This window comes from Tribolium madens, unplaced genomic scaffold (genome assembly GCF_015345945.1).
Source record: "Tribolium madens isolate multiple individuals breed KSU strain unplaced genomic scaffold, Tmad_KSU_1.1 Scaffold_91;HRSCAF=231;Tcas5.2_LG7, whole genome shotgun sequence".
In the NCBI taxonomy this organism is placed as follows: domain Eukaryota; kingdom Metazoa; phylum Arthropoda; class Insecta; order Coleoptera; family Tenebrionidae; genus Tribolium; species Tribolium madens.
Genome location: NW_025401063.1, coordinates 9,869,195 through 9,892,681, shown reverse-complemented (window position 1 = coordinate 9,892,681; position 23,487 = coordinate 9,869,195). Strand labels below are relative to the sequence as shown.

The 23,487-nt window shown below is 34.3% G+C and overlaps 6 protein-coding genes across 9 annotated transcripts in view; 3 read left to right on the top strand and 3 right to left on the bottom strand.

Annotated features, from left to right (window-relative positions):
• Positions 1–4,854: 4,854 nt before the first annotated feature.
• LOC123012100 (BSD domain-containing protein 1-like) lies at positions 4,855–6,672 on the top strand. 2 transcript variants are annotated; one of them, XM_044409896.1, is made up of 7 exons: positions 4,855–5,012; positions 5,157–5,202; positions 5,262–5,378; positions 5,525–5,582; positions 5,633–5,945; positions 6,006–6,118; positions 6,173–6,672. In XM_044409896.1, the coding sequence occupies exons 1-7, from the start codon at positions 5,002–5,004 to the stop codon at positions 6,469–6,471; spliced, it is 957 nt and encodes a 318-aa protein (XP_044265831.1). In that variant the 5' UTR covers positions 4,855–5,001; the 3' UTR covers positions 6,472–6,672. The 2 variants fall into 2 exon arrangements, with proteins under 2 accessions (XP_044265831.1, XP_044265830.1); XM_044409895.1 differs by having other exon boundaries at positions 6,170–6,672.
• On the bottom strand, positions 6,481–9,603 carry LOC123012096 (ATP-dependent RNA helicase Ddx1). Its single transcript, XM_044409890.1, has 8 exons — positions 9,210–9,603; positions 9,109–9,160; positions 8,877–9,058; positions 8,600–8,825; positions 8,340–8,556; positions 7,248–8,289; positions 7,077–7,192; positions 6,481–7,026 (listed from the first exon to the last, which is right to left on the bottom strand). The coding sequence occupies exons 1-8, from the start codon at positions 9,223–9,225 to the stop codon at positions 6,682–6,684; spliced, it is 2,196 nt and encodes a 731-aa protein (XP_044265825.1). The 5' UTR covers positions 9,226–9,603; the 3' UTR covers positions 6,481–6,681.
• Positions 9,604–9,608: 5 nt separating this feature from the next.
• LOC123012102 (vacuolar protein-sorting-associated protein 25) lies at positions 9,609–10,318 on the top strand. The gene has a single exon (XM_044409899.1). It carries the CDS (start codon positions 9,748–9,750, stop codon positions 10,279–10,281), a length of 534 nt encoding a protein of 177 aa, XP_044265834.1. The 5' UTR covers positions 9,609–9,747; the 3' UTR covers positions 10,282–10,318.
• A 15-nt stretch (positions 10,319–10,333) lies between these two features.
• LOC123012101 lies at positions 10,334–11,120 on the top strand. Its single transcript, XM_044409897.1, has 2 exons — positions 10,334–10,682; positions 10,730–11,120. Exons 1-2 carry the CDS (start codon positions 10,445–10,447, stop codon positions 11,095–11,097), a joined length of 606 nt encoding a protein of 201 aa, XP_044265832.1. The 5' UTR covers positions 10,334–10,444; the 3' UTR covers positions 11,098–11,120.
• LOC123012099 (zinc finger protein 677-like) lies at positions 11,094–12,877 on the bottom strand. The gene is made up of 2 exons (XM_044409894.1): positions 12,615–12,877; positions 11,094–12,565 (listed from the first exon to the last, which is right to left on the bottom strand). Exons 1-2 carry the CDS (start codon positions 12,681–12,683, stop codon positions 11,114–11,116), a joined length of 1,521 nt encoding a protein of 506 aa, XP_044265829.1. The 5' UTR covers positions 12,684–12,877; the 3' UTR covers positions 11,094–11,113.
• A 314-nt stretch (positions 12,878–13,191) lies between these two features.
• LOC123012097 (eyes absent homolog 2) overlaps positions 13,192–23,487 on the bottom strand; it is a 48,277-nt gene continuing 37,981 nt past the window's right edge. For all 3 annotated transcript variants that reach the window (XM_044409892.1, XM_044409893.1, XM_044409891.1), the window contains 7 exons: positions 15,582–15,923; positions 15,260–15,530; positions 15,029–15,194; positions 14,185–14,531; positions 13,916–14,133; positions 13,619–13,863; positions 13,192–13,564 (listed from right to left, as the gene is read on the bottom strand). In XM_044409892.1, the coding sequence (XP_044265827.1) occupies positions 13,383–13,564; positions 13,619–13,863; positions 13,916–14,133; positions 14,185–14,531; positions 15,029–15,194; positions 15,260–15,530; positions 15,582–15,923 (1,771 nt within the window). In that variant the 3' untranslated portion in view covers positions 13,192–13,382. The remainder of the gene's footprint in view (positions 13,565–13,618; positions 13,864–13,915; positions 14,134–14,184; positions 14,532–15,028; positions 15,195–15,259; positions 15,531–15,581; positions 15,924–23,487) is intronic.

The window sequence follows — 23,487 nt, the reverse complement described above, 5'->3', positions numbered from 1 at the left end:
AAATGTTGCTTTTTTAGGGATTAAAATGTACTTGTAAATGTATATTCATTATAAGTGATCTAAAACATTAAGTACTAAATTTAAAAAAAAACAGTACGAACAACAAAAATAAATTAAATAATTTTACTCCATTTTTCTAGTGAATAGTGATGCGATGATCAGTTTTATCTCATTGGAATGTTTCATAATTCTTAAATATGTAAAGTGCTGAAAGTCACCAATGGAAGCACAAACTTAGTATAATTGAAAACAAAAAATGAATTAAACGAAATTCCATCAAAGTGGAATTAGATATTTTGGAAAAGATTTGTTGCTTGAAGATACAATTTATTTATATATTGTATTTAGCGAGCCAAACTTTCATTTATATTTTGTTTATCATCCAGCGTACAAGTGTGTAGTGCATAATTTGGTAAAATGGGTAAATGGGTACACCATTTAGGTGTAGATAAAAGGTTTTAAAAGTCTAAATATAATTTTTGAAAAAGTTATGTTAAATTCTCTAATCTTGATAAGTCAAACCTTATTTGTATTTGCTGAAAATACTGCTTGAATTTTTTTATTCAAACTAATTATTTGTTTTTGTCTCTAATTTATTTGTGTATGAAAGCAAGATGCACAAAGTAGAAGCGGCAAGCAACATAATAGTTTCATATTAATTAACTTGATCGCTACACACTATAAATACTCTTAATGTTATTTAGAAAAATAAAGAAAAGATTCATTAAGAAATCAATATTTCTAGTAATAGAAATTAAACATGTCTTAATAGTTATTAACAATTTTTATTATGTATTGCACGACGTTTCAAACAGCATTGATATTTTATCAAATAACTGTAATTATAAACTTAAATGTCAATGCAAGACCAATCTTCTCCTCCTTTGAAATTATTTATTTTATCAAAAAATGGTTTCTAATCTAGTACCTAAAAGACTCAAACTATCAATCAAGATTTGCATAAAAAATGACAATGCCCAAAAGATTTGGTGTAAATTTGTATATAATTTCGTTTTTAAATCTTCGAACTCTACAGTGTGTCCCCGTATAGGTGAAAAACTCTTGTAAAAGATAAAAAATAATTTTAATTCAAATTTTACTCTTTGGTGTTCAGTCCTGCTTGGTTAAATTTCTAACAAAATTTTAGTTTTGAGAAATGAAAAATGCCTTATTTTTTTTTTTAAAAACCTGTTTAACTAGAGAGTAAAGTGTAAAGTTGTTTAAAATCAACATCTAGCCCCCTATACCAAATTTAAAAATCACATGTCAACTATAATTTTTTTTTGTTTATTTCACAAATAGAAGAATTTTATTTTTAACAGTTCTTTATTTATTATGAATAAAAACAATCACACTTGGATTATTACTACTAAATAACTTTTTAACGCATCTGTTGCTCAAAAAAAACTATTTTAGAAAAAAGAATGAAAAATCATAGTTGACCGATGATTTTGATATAGGGGCCTAGATGTTGATTCTAAACAACTTTTTTTAAAAAAGCCTTTTTAAAAATTCCCAAGGCATATACTTGATTTTTCAAAACTAACACGCTGTATAAACACCTGCTTACATTGACCGCCCATTATCAAAACCGATCCGATATTTGAGATAAAGGCCCGTTTACGGCTGATAACCGCAAACGTAAACCATCACTCAACCTTTTACGTGCTTACCGTTACGTGATTCATGATGAAAACGTGCGCGAAAACGAATTGACCGCGTCGTTTTTAAATTGGCAAAATAAAACAGCAATTAAAATCCGTATTCCTATTAGTCGTCCTCATTGGAATAGTCGGAAGATTTAGGAATCTGAGACTGTTTAGTACAAAAAGAGAATAGAGCCTGTGACAGGTAAGATGCAGTTAGTTAGCAACTATTGGCCGCCAGATGTCAGCACGGTAGCGGGTGACAGCGAGAGCTAATATATGTCCGAGATAGTCGCGACAGTAGAACAGGACCGTACTCACAGAATTCAAATATTTAATTATCCTTAAACTTTTAACCAAACTTCTCCTTCAACAATCAAGCAACAGTTTATACAATTCTGAGAAGAACAACTGCAGTTCTAGCACCAACAAACTACTAGATCTTGTTGCTTGTTGTTGCTTGTTCTAGATTGCTTATGTTGCTGTTTTTCAATGAGTTTAACGTAGGGGTTCTAAAGCCGCTCCTTGCGTGACTTCCTTTACCAGAATTTTGCTATTTTGTGTGTAGTTTTGCAAGTCCGTCTCTGGTGTCGGCATCGGATTTTCAGTCTAGAGCGGTATGCGATCGCTCGCGACCATAACTTGCGAACTGCCATCTGACCACGCACTATCTACATATACATATACAGGTACCGACCACAGATCCATACATACTATGAACCTCAATCTGAAGAATCGGAATTTTTTCCTTTTGAATCGACGAAAACGTTTCGACTGTCATTGGCTAGCGTTATGAGTCATTGGACATGTCAAGGAGACCATAATTAAATGCTGAATGCGAATTTACATAAGAATTTTCGTCCGTGCTAGAGTTGCGGTGTGTGCGTTTTTCGCAAAAACTCCGCCCTCGGGAAATATACGCCCTTTTTTAAAGTTGTTGGGTTTTTTCGATGAATTATGGATTAATGATTGCGTCATGTTTAAATATCGCATTTAACATTTAAATGTGGCTTCATAAATCCACGAGATGGATTACGAACGTGGTTCAGAAAGGTAATAAAATCGACGGTACGCTCATCCTCTTATTTATTGTATGTAGGTACAAGTGCATTTCCATTTCGAATTAATGAATTTATTTCAATGAGCTCTATTATGTATTAACACTCTTTATGCAAATGGATGGCGATGGTGCATTATTCACCGGTAATAAGAAGACAGTTCGTCTATCCGTTGAGACAACATAATAAAGCTAATACTGTTAGATGAATTATGCTGCGCCACTTTTTTTTTAAACACAATCTTTTATCATCTTATCAGCAGTTATGTACTTGAATAGACTATGTTAACATTTTTGCTAAATCGCGAGATTTTAATTCAGACATTAAAAGATTAAGAATATTTCGAATAGTTTCGGTGGTGGTTTATACAGGGTGTTTACGGTCTTGGAGGTGAGAATTAATCTGCCAAGAGAAGAGTGTGAAAATGGTGTACCCAAGAAAAAAAACTCACAAAATTGTTATTTTTAATAAGGTTGGTACAAGGTTTGAGAGTCACTGGAATTATTTATCTCTTTGTTAAGATAAAATTACATTGTTGCAACAAATATAGTGTTTGTCAAAATTTGAAGATCTTTTGTTTAATCACTTCCAACGAAATCGTTTCCAATAGGTTTAATTTGTTTCATTGTTTCTTCATAACTCTTTTCAAAATTTATAAACAAAGATGGCAAATATTCAAATAATAAATTAGTTGTCGTGATTATGATTTACGATGAAGCACAAGGGAATGGTATACGTACTCATAGCTACAGTTGTAGCCGAGACAGTAGTTCTCAAATTATTTCTTTTCAGAACGTGGATTTCTATTTTATGTAGCGTATTAGGTTTCTTCTGTCATGCATATCATCTTCTTTATATTTGGACCTAACACCTAACACCCTGTACCTAAAATATGTATGTTCTTGATATAAATTGTTTTCGCCCTCTGGCTATAAACGACACCTCAAAAATAATCGTGCATTTCTCTCCTTTTATGTATAATTTACTATTTCATCTAACTAGGAATGACACTTTATTCCCTCATTTTTGCCTAATAATTTGGTACTTTATTAGATACCACGAAAATAAAGTAAATGGAATATCGATTTTTACTTTTAAAAACTGGAAATATCAACTGGGATTGAATGAATTGAATCTTTTGAGTGTTTTCTGAGATAAACAAACTATTTGACATTATTTGACAAATTTATCATTTTCTTATGTTATTATTTTTAGTATAGAAAAACTTTTTTAATTAAAACATTGTAAAATTAGTTTTTTTTTTAAAACCTTGAGAATACATTGAATGTTAAATTTTACACATACAATTTAGATTTTATAAAGATATAAAAATTTAAAGAAAACTCGTAAATCTTCTTTTTGCCCTTTTCTATGTATGATGTGCATTTAGTAGTGCTTTTTATATACATATATTATTTGATTATTTATTATTTTTGGTATTTACCACAGTCGCTTTAAGGCCAATTTACACCGCCTATATACAGTTGAAGACAAAATACTTTGGTCGTCAATGTCACTTGGGTGACATTAAATTGTAAAGCATGCTTTAGGACTGTTAACCGTATTTTTAGCTACTGTCAATCATAGTTGACAAGTTGTACACATTTTTGATAGAAAGATATAATAGCTGTCATTAATTTGAAATTGTCATTCATTAAAGCTTGAATTACATTAAAGTGTCAGAAATGTGACGACCAAAGTATTTTGTCTCCAACTGTACTATGGTACTATACTTTTTGTTTTTGTCTAATAAATTAACTTTGGAATATTTTAAACGAAATTTTATCTTTATAACTGATCAAAAATAATAAAAGACCATTTTAAGGTTGTCAATAATTTATTTTAGAAGTATTAAGTAAAAAGATTGTCTCCAAAAAGATTTAAAAAAATTACAAAAGTAAATAATATAAATTTCACTAATAATTAAATTTACAAAAGATGCAATCCAGTGTGTTCACAACGTTAACAGTAATTACAAAATAAATTGTTTTAGTAACACTAATTTATAAGTGTATGTAGCAAAATCATTAAATTGTGAGCAAAATAGATAAACTGTTAAAATTTTGTTTTCAAGTTTCAAAAATAATTGTTTTTAGCATCGTCGCCTCATCTGTTGCGTAATCTTGCAACTACTTAAAAGTAGAAGGTAATTTTACCGACTGAGTCAATATTTACAATATGGCTGTTAGGCATCTCTTGTGTTAATAAAGAAAACAAAACGTCAAAATTACTGTTTGTCTTGATAAAAATCAAAATTTCACGTGAAATTTTCGTTGTTTTGTTAGAAAAACCAAGTAATGGCAGAGCAGTAAGTACCATACATTTGACATGTCATGATTAATAAACAACGGTAGTTGTTTGCCTCCATATGTAATAACAATAGTACGAAATACGTTGTTTGTTAATTAATAAACAATAAATCCATCATGAAAAAAATGTTACGTAATTGTAGGGATGATAACTGGTTTGGTAGTTGGTTAAACGCTGCGAAAGATAAGGTAAACATCATCTTAAATTCTAAGGTTAAAATGACAATTAAATTATTTTGTAATTTTAGAGCTCTAAAGTGCTGGAATTTGTCAAAAAAGATTTAGAAGAGTTCGGGACTGCCGTTAAAAATGAGGCGAGTTATGTCGTTTCCTCCACAGGGAATGCTATTGAAAAAACTTTTAAGGTAATTCAAAGGAGTTTATTTTAATTGTTTTAACCTTATCAGTTTCTCGAACCTACTGTTTGAATTTTAAATTAGATTAGCTTGAGTTAGTAAACACCTTTTTTGCTACCTACGAATACAAACGTTCATAATTCAATTATTTTAAGCTGGACACTCCAGATTCAACTGCCAGCTCCATGAAAAGGAGTTTCAGTTCTTTTCTTGGTAATAAACTAATATTATGTGTACCCCAGTTTCAATTGGAATTACTTTAGGTCAAATGAACACTGTCCTAAACCCCACTCCTGACGATTCAGACACTGAAGCCATCTTAATTGTTGAAGATTCAGAAACCGTTACCCTGACGAAGTTACAAAAAGCCATTTACGAATTACAAAAAGAAGACACCACTTTTACAGACGATCCTGAAGAAGCATTAGCAAAGAAATTTGAATGCTGGCTTGAAATCATTGATGACCAGCTGTCTGAAGACAGGATAAATAAACACTTAAGCAGTTCCACTGTGCTTAGAAATCAATACAAGAAACTTGTGCCTGACACTGTGCCACACTCTTTATTTTGGAAAAGGTATGCCCTAAGTCGGGTTTGTAACAAATGCCGCATGAATCAATCGTTATTATTCCATAGGTATTTATTTAAAAAAGCGCTATTAGAAGATGAAATTGCTCACGAAGAAGCCATGGAGAGGAAGGAGAAAAAAGAAAAAGCCATGACCGTTGAAACAGTAAAGTGGGATCAGGGTAAGTTTTATTGCACAATCAGAGTAAGTATAAGTTATAATAAAACTGCAGAAGATCTCGCTCCATACATTGATCTAACAGAAGAAGAGCAAATCAAGTTACTTCAAGAATATGAAAATGAGATTAAGAACAAACAAGACACCAAATGTAAGGAGAGTAAGAAAGAAGCGTCGACATTGGCAATTCCAGACACTTGTGATACTAATTCTAAAGTTTCCAATTTAGAAGAAGAAATGAAAACCTCCCAAACGAAAACCATTAATAAAGTTGATTCCGCGATTAGTTTAGAAACGACTAGTAGTAACAGTAGTACAGATGGTGATTGGGAAAAAATCGGCGATATTGATAAATAGATCAATGTATGTATTCACCATGTATTCAGGATTTATATTTAAATACTTTTTATCTTACATGTAGTTCACACAATGCAATTTTTGGGTTTTATTTATGAATTTTGCAACAATAAATTGTTTTTACTAGTCTAATTTGTTTAAACTATTGTATTTTATATATTGTTTATCTCAAATAAATTGATGTACGCATTATTACCTCAATACCGTGTTTTACGCCTTTGCCAACTTTGCTAAGTGTCTTTTCAGATACAACAACTGAGCTTGGCTCTCTAACTTGGCCAAATTTTTGACTATGGGCGCCATCTGAGCAGTGTGATTTTCGTAATTGGTAGTTTGGAGTTTCCTCTTTTGGCCGTAAATCACTTTTCCGTCAAACTCATCATGCGGGACTTTCATGTCAGGTTCGATTTGTTGAATTGTTATGTTTAAATGCTCTTCAATGTCTGCCAAAAATTGAGGCTCGTTGTACCAAATGCAGCAACCTTTTTGTTCCACTAGATTAGTATTCCAACAGTTGCGACCTCTACTCTTACACCATTCGCCGTGGTACCACACCTGCAATGTTTTCATATACTTTCAAACCAAACATTTTTGTTCAGACTTACTTTTTCCGGAATTGAGCTCACTAGACTTATCGCAAGACCCATTCGCTCGGCTCTACCAACTCTACCGATTCTGTGCACATAATTGGATTTCTCATCCGGTAAAGTAACGTTAATCACTGAAATTTAATTAATGAAACTACACCAAATATATTTACTAACTACTCTACTAACTAAAGGGCAAACCGGAAATGTCAAGCCCCCTCGCCGCAACATCAGTACAAATCAAAAACTTCACTTTCCCCTGCTTGAAAGCCTCCAAATTGCTTTTGCGTTCGTTGGGTTTCCGGTCTCCGTGCAAACACACACAAGAGTATTTATTTCTGTCGAGTTGTTTAAAGTATTTCTCTAAATTATCACAATCCAGTTTCGTGCGACAAAAAATAATCGCCCTGTCCATCTGATGTTCATCTATGGCTCGTACGCAATATTCCCCTTTGAGCATTTTCACAGCCTCACTTAAAGTCTCCGGACTGTTATTCCCCGCCCTAACATCATCTTGCGCATGGACTCCATCTGTCAAAATGTGTCTGCGGAGATTCGCCCAAGACCTGTCTTTCTGGGGGTCCACCTTAACAACCACGTGATGTACAGTCTCAGGGACTGCATCTTCGCCCTTCAAATCGACCCACGTCGGGAAATGCATAAGTTTCTCGGCCATTTTTTTCACTTCAAACGCATGCAAAGTAGCACTGCAAACGATCATTTGCAATCTTCGGCCATCAGCGGTTATTTTTGGCATTTGTCTGTGCAGTCTTTCAATCAGATCGGTGTATCCTTGTTTTAAAAGGCCATCGGCTTCGTCTAAGACGAAAAATCGGCAGTTTGTAAGCAATAAATATCCACCCTGGATCAGATCTTCCAAACGGCCAGGGGTACCAACAATAATGTCAGCCCCCACGTTTTGTAAAGTTGAGATTTGTTCTTTTACATTGACGCCTCCTATTACTAAAAGCTCACGAATTGCAGGAGATTCCAAAAATTGTTTGAATTTTTTTATCTGATTTGAAGTTTGTTCTGCTAGTTCTCTAGATGGTTCTATTATTATTGCTTGAGGAGCGTTATTTTTTATTTTAACTGAATTATCATCGCCCGTTTCACCAGAATTTGTATTAACTACAACTTTCTCACTTGGAGCTTGTTTAATAGGAACGTACCCTTGGGGAAGTGGATATTTAAATGCTTCTTCCCCAAAGTTGAAAGCCATTTCAGCATTCTAAAATTATTATAATAATTTTTATGAAAAAAATGGACAGTAATTGTTACTTTTAATACAACTGCAGGAAAAAATGCATTGTTTAACATTGGTTTATTGATTGTAAACGCATTCCCTAAGTCAGTGCCATTTTTGCAAAATTTTATTTGTCCATTATCAAGATCTAACAAGCATGTGATTGTGTCACTTTTCCCAAACGGCTCGCCGTAATCGTCAAATTGTTTATTATTTGACTTTTTTCCAGTACCGCCAAATCCAAACCCGTTCCTAATAAAAATTGAGTAAAAAAACCTATGTGTTTTTAACTGACCTGCAGGTGCCTAGATCTAATTTAGCTTGCAGGGTCGACCACCCCACTCTGCACAACCCCTCATCAGTTACAGTAGCCTCAAAAGCATATTTACCACTGCCTTGTACCCCCCTAGTACACCGTCCGCCATGCCATTCCCTTTGTTCTCTAGACTGAACGCGTAAACCGCAAGGAGCCACAGCCAAAGCCGTCCCTCTGTCAATCATAGACATTGTCCAAGGCTTAGCTGTAATACGTTTAAGTTAATTTTCTAAATGAGAGTGAAAACAATATTTACATGAACTAGTGGAAACTTTAGAAACTTTTCCACTTTGTATATCTTTTAAAGTCTCCCAAACAATTTGAATTATGGGTAAACAAAACGCTGCCGTTTTGCCACTGCCAGTTTCTGCAGCCATCAAGACGTCACCGCCCCCCAGAATTAGGGGAATGCTTTCAGCTTGAATATCAGTTGGTAAACTAAAATCAACAGTTAAAAAAAGATTAATTGCTGTGGCATACCCTCGTACGTCCATTCCATCTCATCGATGGCTTTAGCGATTTCAGGAAGAACCCCAAATTCTGAAAAAATCTAACCTCAAAAACAAAAATATCAAAAATTAATACGCACCTTCAAAAGCCGTCATTGTTTTCTATAAAATCACAATCGGAATTTATAAAAAAAAACAACTTTCTCGTGTGTGCAGCTTTTTCTTTATCTTTTTCAAAAATTAAGAAAAACACCGGTTATTTACTTTTGACAGTAGAAATGACACCACAAATGACATTACATACATCCAAATATCCAATATAGCCAACTGTAGAAATTATTCAAAAAAAAAGAAAATCGTCTACTAATGTATTTCAATTATTGAGATTAAAATAAAACTTTGCTTAATTACGCACTTAACACAATTATGTTCAAAATTATTTACTACAATACCGTGGTTAAATCTAAATAAATTTAAAAATAAAAGTTTTAAGACGGGCAATCAAGCGATTGGTCCACCTAATTCGCACTTGTCAAATTTATCTAGGTTGTCATTGTCATTTATCTGTCACTAACTTAACCTCAAAGTTTTGTGTTCATTATAGTACGGTTCATAGTTTATAGATCGATTTTTGGTATTACGCGACGTCTTCTGTAATTATGCAAGGCTATTAACACCATGACCACCAGCACGAGCGATTGGCCTTGGCAATACCACTTTCCTCCGTTTTTCACTCTTCAGCCGCACCCCGAGACTCGATCTAAACAAGTAGCAGCATGGAAGAGCCTCATTCTGGACTATTGTCAAAAGAATAAACTATACATAATCGACGTAAGAGAAGCCCACCAACTGCCCCTTTTTCACAACACCACTATGAACCGTAAACTGGACTCGTCAGTGATTGTTTCAATTTTATCAGAATTGGCCAAAACCGGTAATGCTGCATCACTAGACAAAACGAAGAATCGCTGGGAGATTTACTGGCACACATTAGAAGAGTGGGCTTCAATGATATACGATCACATTTGCGAGCTTGGGATGCAGAATAGTGTGTTGACTTTATTTGAACTTTCACAAGGGGATGACGTGCAAAGTAAGGAATTTGCAAGCATGCAGACCGATGTCTTGATTAAGGTACTGAGGGTGTTGGAGAATGAAAGGAAGTGTGAGTTGATCTTGTCAGATGAGGACCAGGGAGTGAAGTTTTTTTAACAGGTTGTAATAGAGGAAATAAATTATTTTTATTAATTTACTATTTCTCATTTGACGCAAAACATTTTTTCTAATGCTTCCTACAATTAAAAATAACTGGTAAAAGTTATGCAATTTCAAGGCTAAAAAAATTGGCATCAGTTCACATATTGATTGCTGCAATATGGAAGACGATTTTTTAGTCAAAGTTTTAAATCTGTACAAAAACCAAAAATGGAAAGAAATTATCGAGTTGAACAAAGTTGAAAATGCAGTGGCGGCGCGAAAATTATTGTGGGTTTGGCCCAGTGAAAGTAATTTGCAAATGATGCAAAATACGATTCGCGAATTTAATTTGGACGGTGCTATCTCAATTGGATGCGGTTGCGGCCTGTTTGAATGGCTTTTGGAGCAATATTCTGGTAAAAAGATATTCTAAATTGAGAAAATAATTAATAGAAAGTGTTAGGGTTGCCGATAATTGGATATGAAGTTAATCAAGAGTGGTGGTCAAGTCGGTACAGCAACCCCCAATTCATTAAACTCAATTTTCCTGATCAACCCCCGACCCCCGAGATTCTTATCCCTAGTTACGCCCTTTTATTTTGTTATTTTAATGACGGGAAAGCTTTTAGGGAATATATCAGTTGTTACAAGGGCAATGTTGTGTTTATTATAGGGCCAGGACATGGGGCCGGTCGTCACACTGACCCTCAACCCTTTAGCCCGAATTTCGGATCAAATGACTGGATTTTGTACAAATCGCAAGAAGTTAGAGATACTAGAGACTTTATCGCAGTTTATATTAGGGAAAAAATTGATTCTATTATTTCTTAGATAAATAAAATTTATTTTAACTTTGTGGTTTTTGATCGTGAACGGTGATCATATGAGCAACGTACATTTCTTTATTAACAGATCGAAACTGACACTCCTGGCAAGTGAACATCAGGTCTTTTTCCTGTCCCGGATGTTTCGTTTTGATGTGCACCTTGTAAGTACTACTTTGAATGCAAGCGTAGGAACAGTACGAACATTTGTAGGGCTTTTGGCCTGTGTGTCTTAGCTTATGCCTTCTGAGCGAGTTGTGATCGGAAGTGGCATAAGAGCAGGAATCACAAGTGAACGGTTTCTCCCCCGTGTGTTGCCTTATGTGCATCTTCAGGGAGCTTCGCGACGACCCCTTGTACCCGCAATAATTACACAAAAACGGCTTGATTTTTTCATGAACCACGTTCATGTGAATTTTAAGTTGCCTCTTGTCAGAGAAACTTTTCGAGCAGATCTCGCAGGTGAACTTCAAACGCTCAAATTCCTTCTTGTGGGTGATTTTGTGATTTCCCAGTTGTTTGCTGTTTTTGAAGGCCTTTTTACACACGTTGCAGACGTAAGCCCGCACGTCTCCGTGAATCAACTTGTGAATATTATTCAGTTTTGCCAAACTGACAGACTTGTAGCTGCATTTATCACACGAGTAGAGCTCCATGTCGATTTTGTGTAGTCGCCACAAGTGACTCGTGAGCTGTTTCCACGACATGAAAAACTCGCTGCAAACCAAACACGTAAAGCCCGAATCCTTGTGACAACTGATGTGGTAATTCATGTTATCTGCACTTTGTAAAGTGACTTTACACATAGGCACCATGCAGGTTTGAGTTTTCTTCGCCCCGATTAACTTACTGATGATATGTTTGTTGAAAATATTTTCGGTTTTGACTGTTGGTGTTTCAACTTTCGATAGGTCAATGCTTTTGGGAGAATCTCCCTCGCTGTTTTCTTGGCGTTCGGTGTCAAAACTTGACCCGATTTTAAGAGGAGTCACTTTTTTGCTATCTGAGTTTTTCGCTTTATTAGCGCCATAAACCACAGCTTGGATAATAAGGTTTATGTCGGAATTTCCGACACCGTGATCGTGGATCAAGTGTGACCTTAGAGACATTTTGTGGAAGAACACATTAGGGCATGCTGGGCATTTTAAGTGGGGAAGTTTTCGAACCGTTTTATTTTTGTGTGCATTTTCAAGATGCTCGGTGATTTTCGAATTTTTTGTGCACAGGAAAGGGCATAAATTACACACGAAGTATAACATGTTTTCAAAGTTATTTCCATTTTTAAAGCTTTGTTTCTTTACTGTTTCAGACTTATCACTGTTCTCTTTGAGTATGACGTAATTATTTTCGTGGGTTGATTTTGAATCATTATTATTGTCGTTATGTACGTTTGTTGAAACTTCATTCTTGTCTCCAGGGTCAAGGTTTGAGAGAATTGAAGAAATTTGGCAATTACCGATTACAGGGAGACAAGTCTACAACGCAAGTTGACTTACGAGTTGATAATAAATTTCAAATACTTACTTCGTCAGCTAATAAATCTTCATTATTGCTCCAAATAACGTCCCCTGGAGCAATGTTATCAGTCTTCATTGTGACCTATTTATACTAGTCACAAATAAATAATTGAAAATTTACTAAGTGGTCCGTCGTCTCGTTGACATTTTTATTTAAAGTGATTTAATCACTTTTTTTGACTATTTCCACATATTTTTCTCTAGTTTGGAAGTGTTTTTAGTGGTGACAACAATGATCTGGGCAGATAACCTACAAATGTCACTTGTCAAAATTTGTCAACCATGCTTGATTCTGATTGGTTGATTTCTAAGGTGAAAGTGCCCATAGGCGGCTCGTTGGCCCGAGTAACAGGGGTCCAAGAAACTGTAAAGTTGCAGAAATAAAAATCCGTCTCATGTATTATATACAATTTATTAGATTTATACATTTATATGAAAACAATCTAAAATTACAATTGAAGCATGTTTTATGAATATCGTTTTGGTATTCGCCATGTTTTCTTCTGCGTTATGCAACTGTATTGAGTACATGTTATGTGCACTTAATCCAAGAAAGTATAAAATATTTAATTGCTTTATTAGCACACTGACGTCACGTGATAACATTACAAAAATGCCGGTTCATTTTCGTAATATTTTCTTTGCAACTTATAAAATATATGACATTTATTACACTTTTTTTTATTATTATTTATGTACATTTATAATACATCCACAAAACATATAAAGAATTTCTTTATAAAACAGAAAATAAAAAAATTCGCAAAAAATTAAATCATAAAAAGTCCATATCAAGGGCGTTGTATAATGCTGCTATCTCACTGTGACTTGTTATCCGCCAAAAAGGAAAATTCATTGCTTTCGCCGCCGCCTCCTCATCTTGTCCGTCTCCAATCACTACGTATGTACACTTTCGGCCAAACCTCGCCACTATACGTTCAAAACAACTTTCTTTACCTGTGTAAAATTACAAATGGTCACTTTGAATAATTAATTTACGTTCGGGTTTACCTATCTTGGTTGCGGAATAAATATTGTCAATTGGAAAGACGCCTCCTAAGCCAAACAACAGTACTTTGGCTAAAGCTGGAATAAGTTGTGTTGTAGTGACCAAGACGTTTACACAGTTTGTCCTCGAATTAATCAAAGTAAGACATTTATTGGCCAACGTTAGCCAATTGTCAGTCACTGCTTCAATTTCCGCCCGCAGTTGAAGCCACTGTTCTCGTTTGTTTGAACCCAAAAGTCCCCCAACACTAAAACTATATTTTAGACATTTCGATCAATCATATAATAACTAGTAAATACCTATTTCGGTAATTATTATAGGTTTCTTTAATTTTCCGATATCTGAAGGCTAACTTTCGCATCCAATCGACGCCTCCTCTCACCCCCGTCGCCAGACACAAATTCCCTCCAGTTACAGATGTTGAGGCATGAAAACCGTCTGAACTAAAATTATAATTTGATAAATCTTGGCCGTTGTCATCTGACGAAACGTCGTCAATATGCACTTGATCACAATCCTAGAAGAGACAACTTTAGAAAAAAGTACACCTTTGCTACATTTAACATACTTCTATATCATTAAAAAAGAAATGGGTGTCCGCGAGATTGAACACCATTTCCTCCATTTTAAATCCGAGTTGGACCACACTTTGAGCATCTTTTTGATATTTCGTAGCGTAACTCCCTGTTAGTAAACTATGGAATATAATGATGGTCTCGTCAAGATCCCAAATGAATACTCGATCTGTGGCAGATTCTGGGGTTGTGGGTGACACTGTGTTCGTCCGTCGGCCTCTGCCTCGCGTCCCTCTTTGTTCTGTTCCTAAAGTTGAGGTTTCACGAGATCTTCGGGCACTGTCTGCTTTCAAAGGAGAAGTGGAACCGTCTGCTAAAGTGATGCCATTTGAGGGACTGTCTGAAATTTTAAGTGATTTTGTTAGACACGACTCGGAAGAAAATAAGTACCATCAAAGTCCTCTGAATCACTGGTGTCGCTATAGGGACACAACATTGTTTTTTCCTTATTTTGAAAGAAAAGTTAGGTTATGTTTGTTTACAGCTGTCAAAGCAAGGTCAGCTTGCATTCATTCGAATTTTCATCCGTCATAAGGACTGACGATAACCTTTTCTAATTTTTTTTAATTAAAATTAAAAATTTAGTAATAAATAATTTTTTAAATGAATTTTCTTATTCATTTAACAACAATAATGTTTTGTTTTATAAATTAAACTTAAAATTATCCAACTCAAAAGTGTTAAATTACAAACAACTTTAAAAGTGGTTTGCTTTGATTAAAAGAATATTTTGTGTTAAAGCAAAATTAAACAAGGATTTTTGTGTGTGTTGGAACTACAATTATTTGCGGTCTTTACTATACTTAACATACAGTAAGAAAAATATTTTGTTTTTACCTGGAAGAGAAGTGGCTGCAAGTTGGTAGGAAGAAGCCCCCAGACTTCCACTCGAACTTGGCGAACTAACATAAGGTGAGTAAGTTTGTGAGGCATAATAACTTGAGGCATATTGAGAAGTTTGAGAATCACTGTAAGCTGTACCATAAGTCCCATACTCAACTCCCTGAAGGCAATAAATTCACCGATAGTTAACAAACCATTTATAAGAAACAATATTTTTATACCCACCTGTGCGGAAAACCCTTGTGCAAATGTGGAAGAAGCCGGTGCAGTGTAGGACGCATACGGTGAATATTGGCTCTGGCCACTGTTTTGAAAAGGTGATGCTGGTGACGAGTACGGCGACGTTATATACCCCGAACTGGCCTTACACGACGGATTCAACCCTCTGGACGATCCTAATGACGAATAAGGATACGAAGAAGCGTTGTAAAACGACGACGCGGGGTTCATGTAGGATGATGTGGCCGAATTCGTTGTGCCATATGCTTGTTGCATGCTAAGAACACATTATTGCAATAGAGAAATAAAGAAGTGCTATGAGGATCACCTATTGTAATACTGTTGAGCTGAGTACGATTGAGGGTACTCCTTGTCGTAGAGATTGCCAAGTTCGGCCGCCGTTCCGTAGAAAGATAGAGGGTCTTGTGTGAGGGCTGCCACGTCGTTTTCGGCAAGGCCAGGACTCCTAATTTCACTTTTAATTCCCGCTGTTTCGCCTAAAATTGACCAGGAGGAGGTGAAGTTGGTCGGGACGCAAGTGGACGTCGCCGTCGTTGAGGATACATCGGCGTTGTGGTTGGTGGCAGTGGACGCTGTGGCCGGGGGTGAGCTGCAGGTGGAGGATGAGTGACCGCTTTGAGGGCTGCAGGCGCTTTCACCCACCGCCAGCCTAATGAAAAAAATATTGTTTAAGGGGATTTTCCAAATATCAGCTAGCATTTATATTACACACTCCCTTTATTAACGGTTTCTTTATATTAACGGTTAACGGACAAAACTCCTTTGTATTTAAAATTTCAAAAATATAAATACAGTATGTCTCCGGATTGAGTTTACAAGAGGAAAAAATCTTTGATTTTACGCTAAAACTGCAAAGGAGAAACATTTTTTGCTTTACCTGAAATAAGCAATTCTGTAATTAAAACTTCATTATTCAAACTCAGTAGAAACAAAAGTTCATTTTTCTCTTGATTTTCTATGCTTTTTAGGTCCTATCACATTGGCGGTCAAAAATCAAGAGAAAAATTAACTTTTCTTTTCACTGAATCACAATAATGAAGTTTTAAGTACAAATTTGCTGGTTTCAGGTGAATTAAAAAATGTTTTTCCTTTGGAGTTTTGGCGTAAAATCAAAGATAAACTTAATCCGGGGACATACTGTATGAAAAATTCATATTGTACGAGACTGACTGACGATGATCTTCTGTGTTGGCTTATTGTTTGATTAATAAATTGATATGAATCAAAGGCCCTAGTTGCTTGAACCACATTTTAGAATAAAAAAAAGTGAAAATAATTTTTATATTTACACATTACTTAGCAGCTTTTTGTTATGTAATAAAAAAAACACTTCCCCTAGTCTGAATAAGGGTGTGAGATGTCAGGAAGAACATTAGTTTATTTATAGAATACTTAAGGAGCCACAAACTCATTAATCAATATAATTGTAAAATAGCGTTTCTCTCATCAGAATTTGTCTAAAAACATACTAAAACTGGAACTCTACGAATACCTAAATTATTATACACCTTTGACAAACATCCATCCATTATGAAGCTTGCTAATCTAGCTTACTTAATTAACAGAACAAAAAAGAATAAATTAAATTAACAAAAAACATTACCTACTATAGGTATTTGTTTGTAATGTTTTTAATATTGCTACAATCAAAGATTATTTTCGTTCTTAATTCATTTGCTTTGAGTAAAAAACAAAACTGTAAGTAATAATCATAAATGGTGAAAACGAATAATGTTTTGTAACGGTGAGTTAGAAAACTGCTTAGCTTAAAAATATAAAATATTTCAACTATTATTTTATTTTAAAAAACGTGTGTGAATGTTATTGTAGGAAAAACTGTCTATCTTCCAAAATCTAAATTTACCGACAATCCTAAACACAATTTTATTACACAATTTGCTATAAACTCGGACAGGCTCGATTAAATTCTGAGTGAATTATTACCAATGAACATTTTTCCAGGATTTGAAAACATTAAATTAGACCCAAATGGCGCTTTATTATCACATTTCTTATTAAAATCAATATATTCCTTCCAATAGTGTTATAAAGTTATTGTTGTTATAAGTTATAATCCCAAATATTCAACACTCGTTCACTCAAATGAAAAGTTCTTTCGTCCTTCGCTGGCTTTGCGGCCGTAACTCACTCGCTGTGCCAACCTGACAAGACGTATGTCACCGTTCGTGTCACACCCAGCAAGTTGTCATTTAAAAATTCCCCTCGTTTCTATCCACCCATTCTCCATCCGTCTCTCTTTCGCTCGTGCTGCAGCACAGACACCGTGAAGGAACAATCTTCAACCAACACCCGCACTTCGACCCGGTCTTTCCAAGAAATTTATGTGTTTTGTCCCCTGTCCAATATATTATATGCCCGATTATTTTTTCATGGAGGGATTTTGAACCGTGCCAGATTGACTCCAACCAGACTAGAACAAATAGATTTTTCGGTAGCGATCTCGCGACAATCAAATAAACAAACCACCGTCGTATGCGAAGTTTTCTCAAAACACATTAAAACGTGAGTGACACAGGTTTTAACATATAGAAAACAACAAGTGTCAACTGGGAAGTTAATGGTGCTGCAAAGATGGAATAGACGAAGACAAAGAGCTCGAATGGGACGGTTCGACAAAGAAAGAACCGCCATTTGGTTCACACATGTTTTCGATGTGAAGAATACTCATTATGTTCCATTTTCTTTCGGTAGTTTTTAGTTTAGGAAGCTGGCCTTATACAAACATCGGTAATTATTATGAGATGGAAGAGATGACATGTATATCGTCCCACAACTTCGCCTCATTATCTATCAAATCGACCCTCAACACTCCCACAATTAAAAAACTCGAAAAATTAGACTGCTTTTTACAACAAAGTCACAAAATTGAAAAATTATTACAAGATGCCATTTATGTTCTTTAACAATTGAATGTAAGTAAGTAGATAATGTAAGTATGTTTGAAGTGTTTTTTGAGTACCTAGTGAATTCACAATTTAAAATAACACCAAGTTTTCTTTTTGTTATTGTTGGTTCTTTAGAAAAGAAGAACTTAAGATTTTTTATGATTTGTAATGACAAACTTATTATTTTCGTATTTGAAAAATAATACTTCAATAACTTTTTTTGTAATCTATTTATTTATTTGTTAAAGACATGTACCTAGCAAAAATGACAAAACAGAATTTTTTGTGTAAAAAAATCAGAGACTTCCAAATCTAATATACGAGTGAAAGAAGTGTGTTTCTGAAATGTTCACATAAATTATAAAAATTAAGATAACGCCTGATCTAGCGGAAAAATGTAAGTAGTTATGTTTATTTTCCTGCTAAGTTATGGATCAGAATTAAATATGTCTACAGTTAAAAATTCTTGAGACCATTGATTATACAGGATGTCCGCAAAGCCGTGCACCTCCGTGACATTGTATCGGGCGGTGCCAACAAAAAAAAAATGTTAAAAAAATCTATCTATAAAAATTTCTGAGTTATGCGAGTTTAAATTTTGCACTTTGACTATACAGGTTGCGCCAGAACTCGCGCCCCAGAGAAAAATGCCATATAAGGTAAGATACCAGGAACATGGAAAAAATGTTAAAAAAAAATATCTATAAAAATTTCGAAGTTATAAGGGTTTAAATTTTGCATTTTGACTCTATTTATTTCTGTTGGAAAAATAATTTTTCAAGTTTTTGTCCTATAGGCTATTAAAAGAGGAATCAAGGAAGCTATATCCTAAATTGTAACTCTGTTCAATGTTATTTGTGGCTTTTATTGGCAAAATTTTTGTACCTTTACTAAATAATTGTAAAAAAAAACATATACAAGATCATCAGTATCATTAAATAAACATAAAAAAATGTCAAATGTCAAAAAATTAATGTCAAAAATTTTTGACAGATAGAATTTTTTAAACATTTTTTCCATGTTCCTGGTATCTTACTTTACTTAAAATTTTTCTCAGGGGCGCGAGTTCTGGCGCACCCTGTATTTATTTCTGTTGGAAAAATAATTTTCCAAATTTTTGAAGTACAGACTATTAGAAGAGGAAACAAAGAAGCTATATCCTAAATTGTAACTCTGTTCAATGTTATTTGTGGCTTTTATTGGCAAAATTTTTGTACCTGTACTAAAAAAAACATGTACAAGATCATCAGTATCATTAAATAGACATAAAAAAATGTCAGATGTCAAAAAATAAATGTCAAATTTTTTTTACAGAGAATTTTTTAAACATTTTTTCAGGACTCTGGGGGACTACCCAATGACTCCCTTTCAAGGAGGTGCGTGACTTTCCGGACACTGTATTATGAAACGTATGATACGTAAATGTTTTTTCTTGGTCTTGATGCTCCGGAAGTGCTTTCACGTTTGAGTTTACTGGTTGCAAATGTGAGTCATTTGTGTGGTCAAAATTTAGTCCGGAGTCATCGGCTTGAAAACGAGCGAACGGATGTGTCGAGGTGGCAATCTTTGTCCGTTTTATTGCAAACAATTTGAAAAGCGACGGTACTTGTAATAAATAGTATCGTTAAAGTCAATACGAACACGGAAAAGAATGCTCTTTGGACGAGTAGCACATGTGACGAGGAAGTGGAAGAAGAAGGGTTGAAGTTTTAAAAATTACTCAAGCTGGTCGCAGGCTGGTTGTAAAACTGTACTAAAAACCACTCAAAGTGCACCATTTTACGTGTATGTGAATAAATAGAACGCTCTCTCGCGTATACAGTTCGAATGAATGTGTAAAAAATAAAACAGAATAAACACAAATCGGATAATTTTACGCAGACGTCCATTGAGTGAAAAAGTACCGAAAGGTGCGCGCCCAAATCGTTTTCGAACGAGTCGAGTGTGAAAATATTGCATATTTTAAATGCTTACAAGCCAGTTCTGTTTTTATTTGACACATATCCATTAGTTAAGTTAATGGATGTTTAAGGCCGGTTATAAATTGCCGTCGTGTAAGATTAAAATTTGATAAAACCATAAAAATTGTTGTTGATACAAGATAGTACTCATCAATGGACAAGATGAATAAATTTCCAGTTTTGTCCACAAGCGGTCGCGTCCCCTACCACCTCGATCAATCACCCGCAGCAAATACCAAAAAAACACCCGACTCTCAATTATCTCAATACAAATTGTCCCTCGATAAAGACCAGTTTTATTTAGTTGTAATAGTACCAATCCACAACCTGCCGAGATTGTGTGAATAGCCCGAAAAACGAGAAAAAAATCTCAAACGATGGAGATAATAAAACAAGAGATGGTAGGTGGGCTGGCAGGGCATACAGCGACCAGGAGGTCTGGCGCGTTATGTGACAAAACAACCATAACGAATTGATCAAGATTAGGTTCCGTATTTTTTAATTGCTCATTGAAGCAGATTTTTCGAGAAAAACTTCGTCAAATCGATTTTTTGACGGAGGTTTAACCACGCGAACCTCTTCTTCGATCAAATTTCGACCACGATGATGGCATGCGTGAGTCCATTGAGGAAACGGGTGCAAGAAGCACCGCTGAGCCATTGTCAAAAACACGTACTACCCGCAGACTTCAACAATAGCCTGCGAGTGGTAAATGCCCAAGAGGATATACAAAAAGAGAGTTTTATGGCCGTTTTACTGGGATGTTAGTTCTAAAGGTAATAAAAAGATGATTGATACAGATGGCTTGCCGATTATTACCTCCAGGAGTTTACGTCCAGCTCTTATTAGTAGAAATTACAAAAATAACAATGAGCTGATGTTTATTATTCTTAGGAATATTTTGGACGAATTACGACTTTTTTCATCTGAAGATTGCATCGGAAATGTTTGTCATAAATTAAATTGTTAAGAGACGTCCACATAAACAACCAAAATAATGCATTTTGTAAACTACATAAGACTGTAAGCACCTGAAATAGTCCAAAGATGCAAAAATGGTGTTTACTTTTCTTTTGCACCAATTAGATTATGAATAAATAACATCTGGGCAACCTTCACATTTGCCCGTCTTGGCCATTATTCTTCTGAGATGAGAAACTGCTCAGTACCACATGTTTATTTTTTGTGCGTTAACAATAAATGAGCTCGGAGCACCAATCAATCAGATACGGACGCCACTGTCGCAATTATGTCTTCGCCTCGTCTCTGTAATCGGCTTATTTGGAAAGCCCAGCTACCGCTCTTTGTATTGTCAACACCTTCAGCAAAAAGGCTACAAGTAAACAAGACTGTGTTTCGGGTGCATTTTGCGCGGTAAAGGGGTGCTCTTACCACGGTCTGTTGACAATTATGTTTATGTGCTGTTAGATATACTAATCTTGAGTGAGACAGGACTTTACATTCCACTAAGAGATAAGATCGCACCTGTAGTTGTGCGCTTGGTCTTTATAAAACATCTCCGGGTTTAGTCTTTGAGTTATACAGGCTCTAGATGCCACCTTCTTTAGATAATTTATCTTGTTTCCAACGCCACCGAGTAAGCTTGGAGGCGGCTGGCGTACATTAATTATTATTAAAATTGAACGAGACAAATTGTGGGGGAGACGAAAGGTTGACTTTTTTCTGATATTGAGGTTTCGATCGGTCGCGACTATAAATTAAACTTGCTGGACAATAAATGCTAAACAAACATGCTTTAGAAGATTGGAGTTTTATAGAGTTTGGTATTGGATCATGATTGGATTTTTGTAATACATTTTTTAGGTGATTAAAAGACAGAAAAAGATAATTCTGTGTTATAATTATAAAGATCTGTGATTCCTATATGAATATTTACTTACCAGAAATATTATTCACCATTCATTGTCTTTCCTTGCACTATAAATCTTAAAGAAACTGTCAAACAATTTAATGTAAATTTAATACGACGCTATTAACACCGTACTGTGTTTGTAACGGTATTTTGTCGTATTGTTAAAAAACGACTAATAAATATTTCAAACTTTACTCTTTGTTAATAAAATACAGAGATAGATATAAACTTAGCAAGAATGGACAAGCATCAGCTGTAGACTGCAAATTCTTAGTTTATAATTTTTTTAACATAAATTGTAACCTTTTTAATAAATATTTTTGTACATTTATAAAATGCATAAACATATCTTTGTAAAACAATAAATAAAAAACCGTTTTTATTTAAGAAAAAAATTATTAGTATGGTATTCTCAAAAGTTTAAACAATTGATTAAAATAAAAAATATTTTTGCATCGCTCCTTTTCAACCTTTAAACATTTATTAATTTATTTCCAAAAATTCTTTAATTTTTGTAAGTCAAACATTTTTTTAACAAAAAAGTGTGAGGTTTACAAAATACATATTTGCACAGCAACAATTCTTGTCACAAGCTCGTTGTCTAAAAAAATCCTGGTAGATTTCAATTAAAAAAAATGTTACTATGTTTATCTCGTAAGTATAAACAATTAATTAATATTCATTTTTTTTATTAGCATTTTTATAGCCATTGCACATCTATAAATTTATTATATATATAATTTCCAGACTTTTGGTATAATTTAAAAGTATGTATGTATGTGATAAGTCCGAGGGCTTTTTATATCATTGAGTTGTAAAGTTTCTTATACATCTAGCATCTTTAAAGTTGTAAATAATTAGTATTTCTCCATAAAATAGTATATTCTGTAACAAGTTTAGAGTATGCCATTCTAAACGAGTTCCAGATTAAGTACACTTTTTCTATGACTAAAATTTAGAAAAATTTGAACAAATTTATCCATAAATTTATGACTGTCAAAATGGTGCTAGCAGCTAGCTGTGACCATTCTAACACTAGTGTAGAAAATTCCTGCAAAGTTTTAAAGAAAATAAATATTCTGCAATTAAAAATCAATTCTTGTACAGTATCTTTTAAATAATATGAATATTAAAAAACATTTTACAGTCATTTAGGAAGTCTACCTTTAAGGGTTTTTAAGATATAAAATAGTGATTTATAAAAAACACTGGGACATGGCTTAAGTACAGATAATTAAATGCAACTAAAAATAAGCACTTTCAAGTAAGTCCGGTAGAGATGGACCACATTTTGAAAAACCTGCTGTAAAATTATATCTTTATTTCTAACATTTTGCTATGAGAGATGGAGTCCTAGAGGAGCTCTAAGTTCCAAAGTCCATCTCGCCCGGATTTACAATATGTGTATTGTGATCTTATTGTTAACAGGAAAAGAAATAAATAATAAGTAATAATAACAAGAAAGTATTAAAG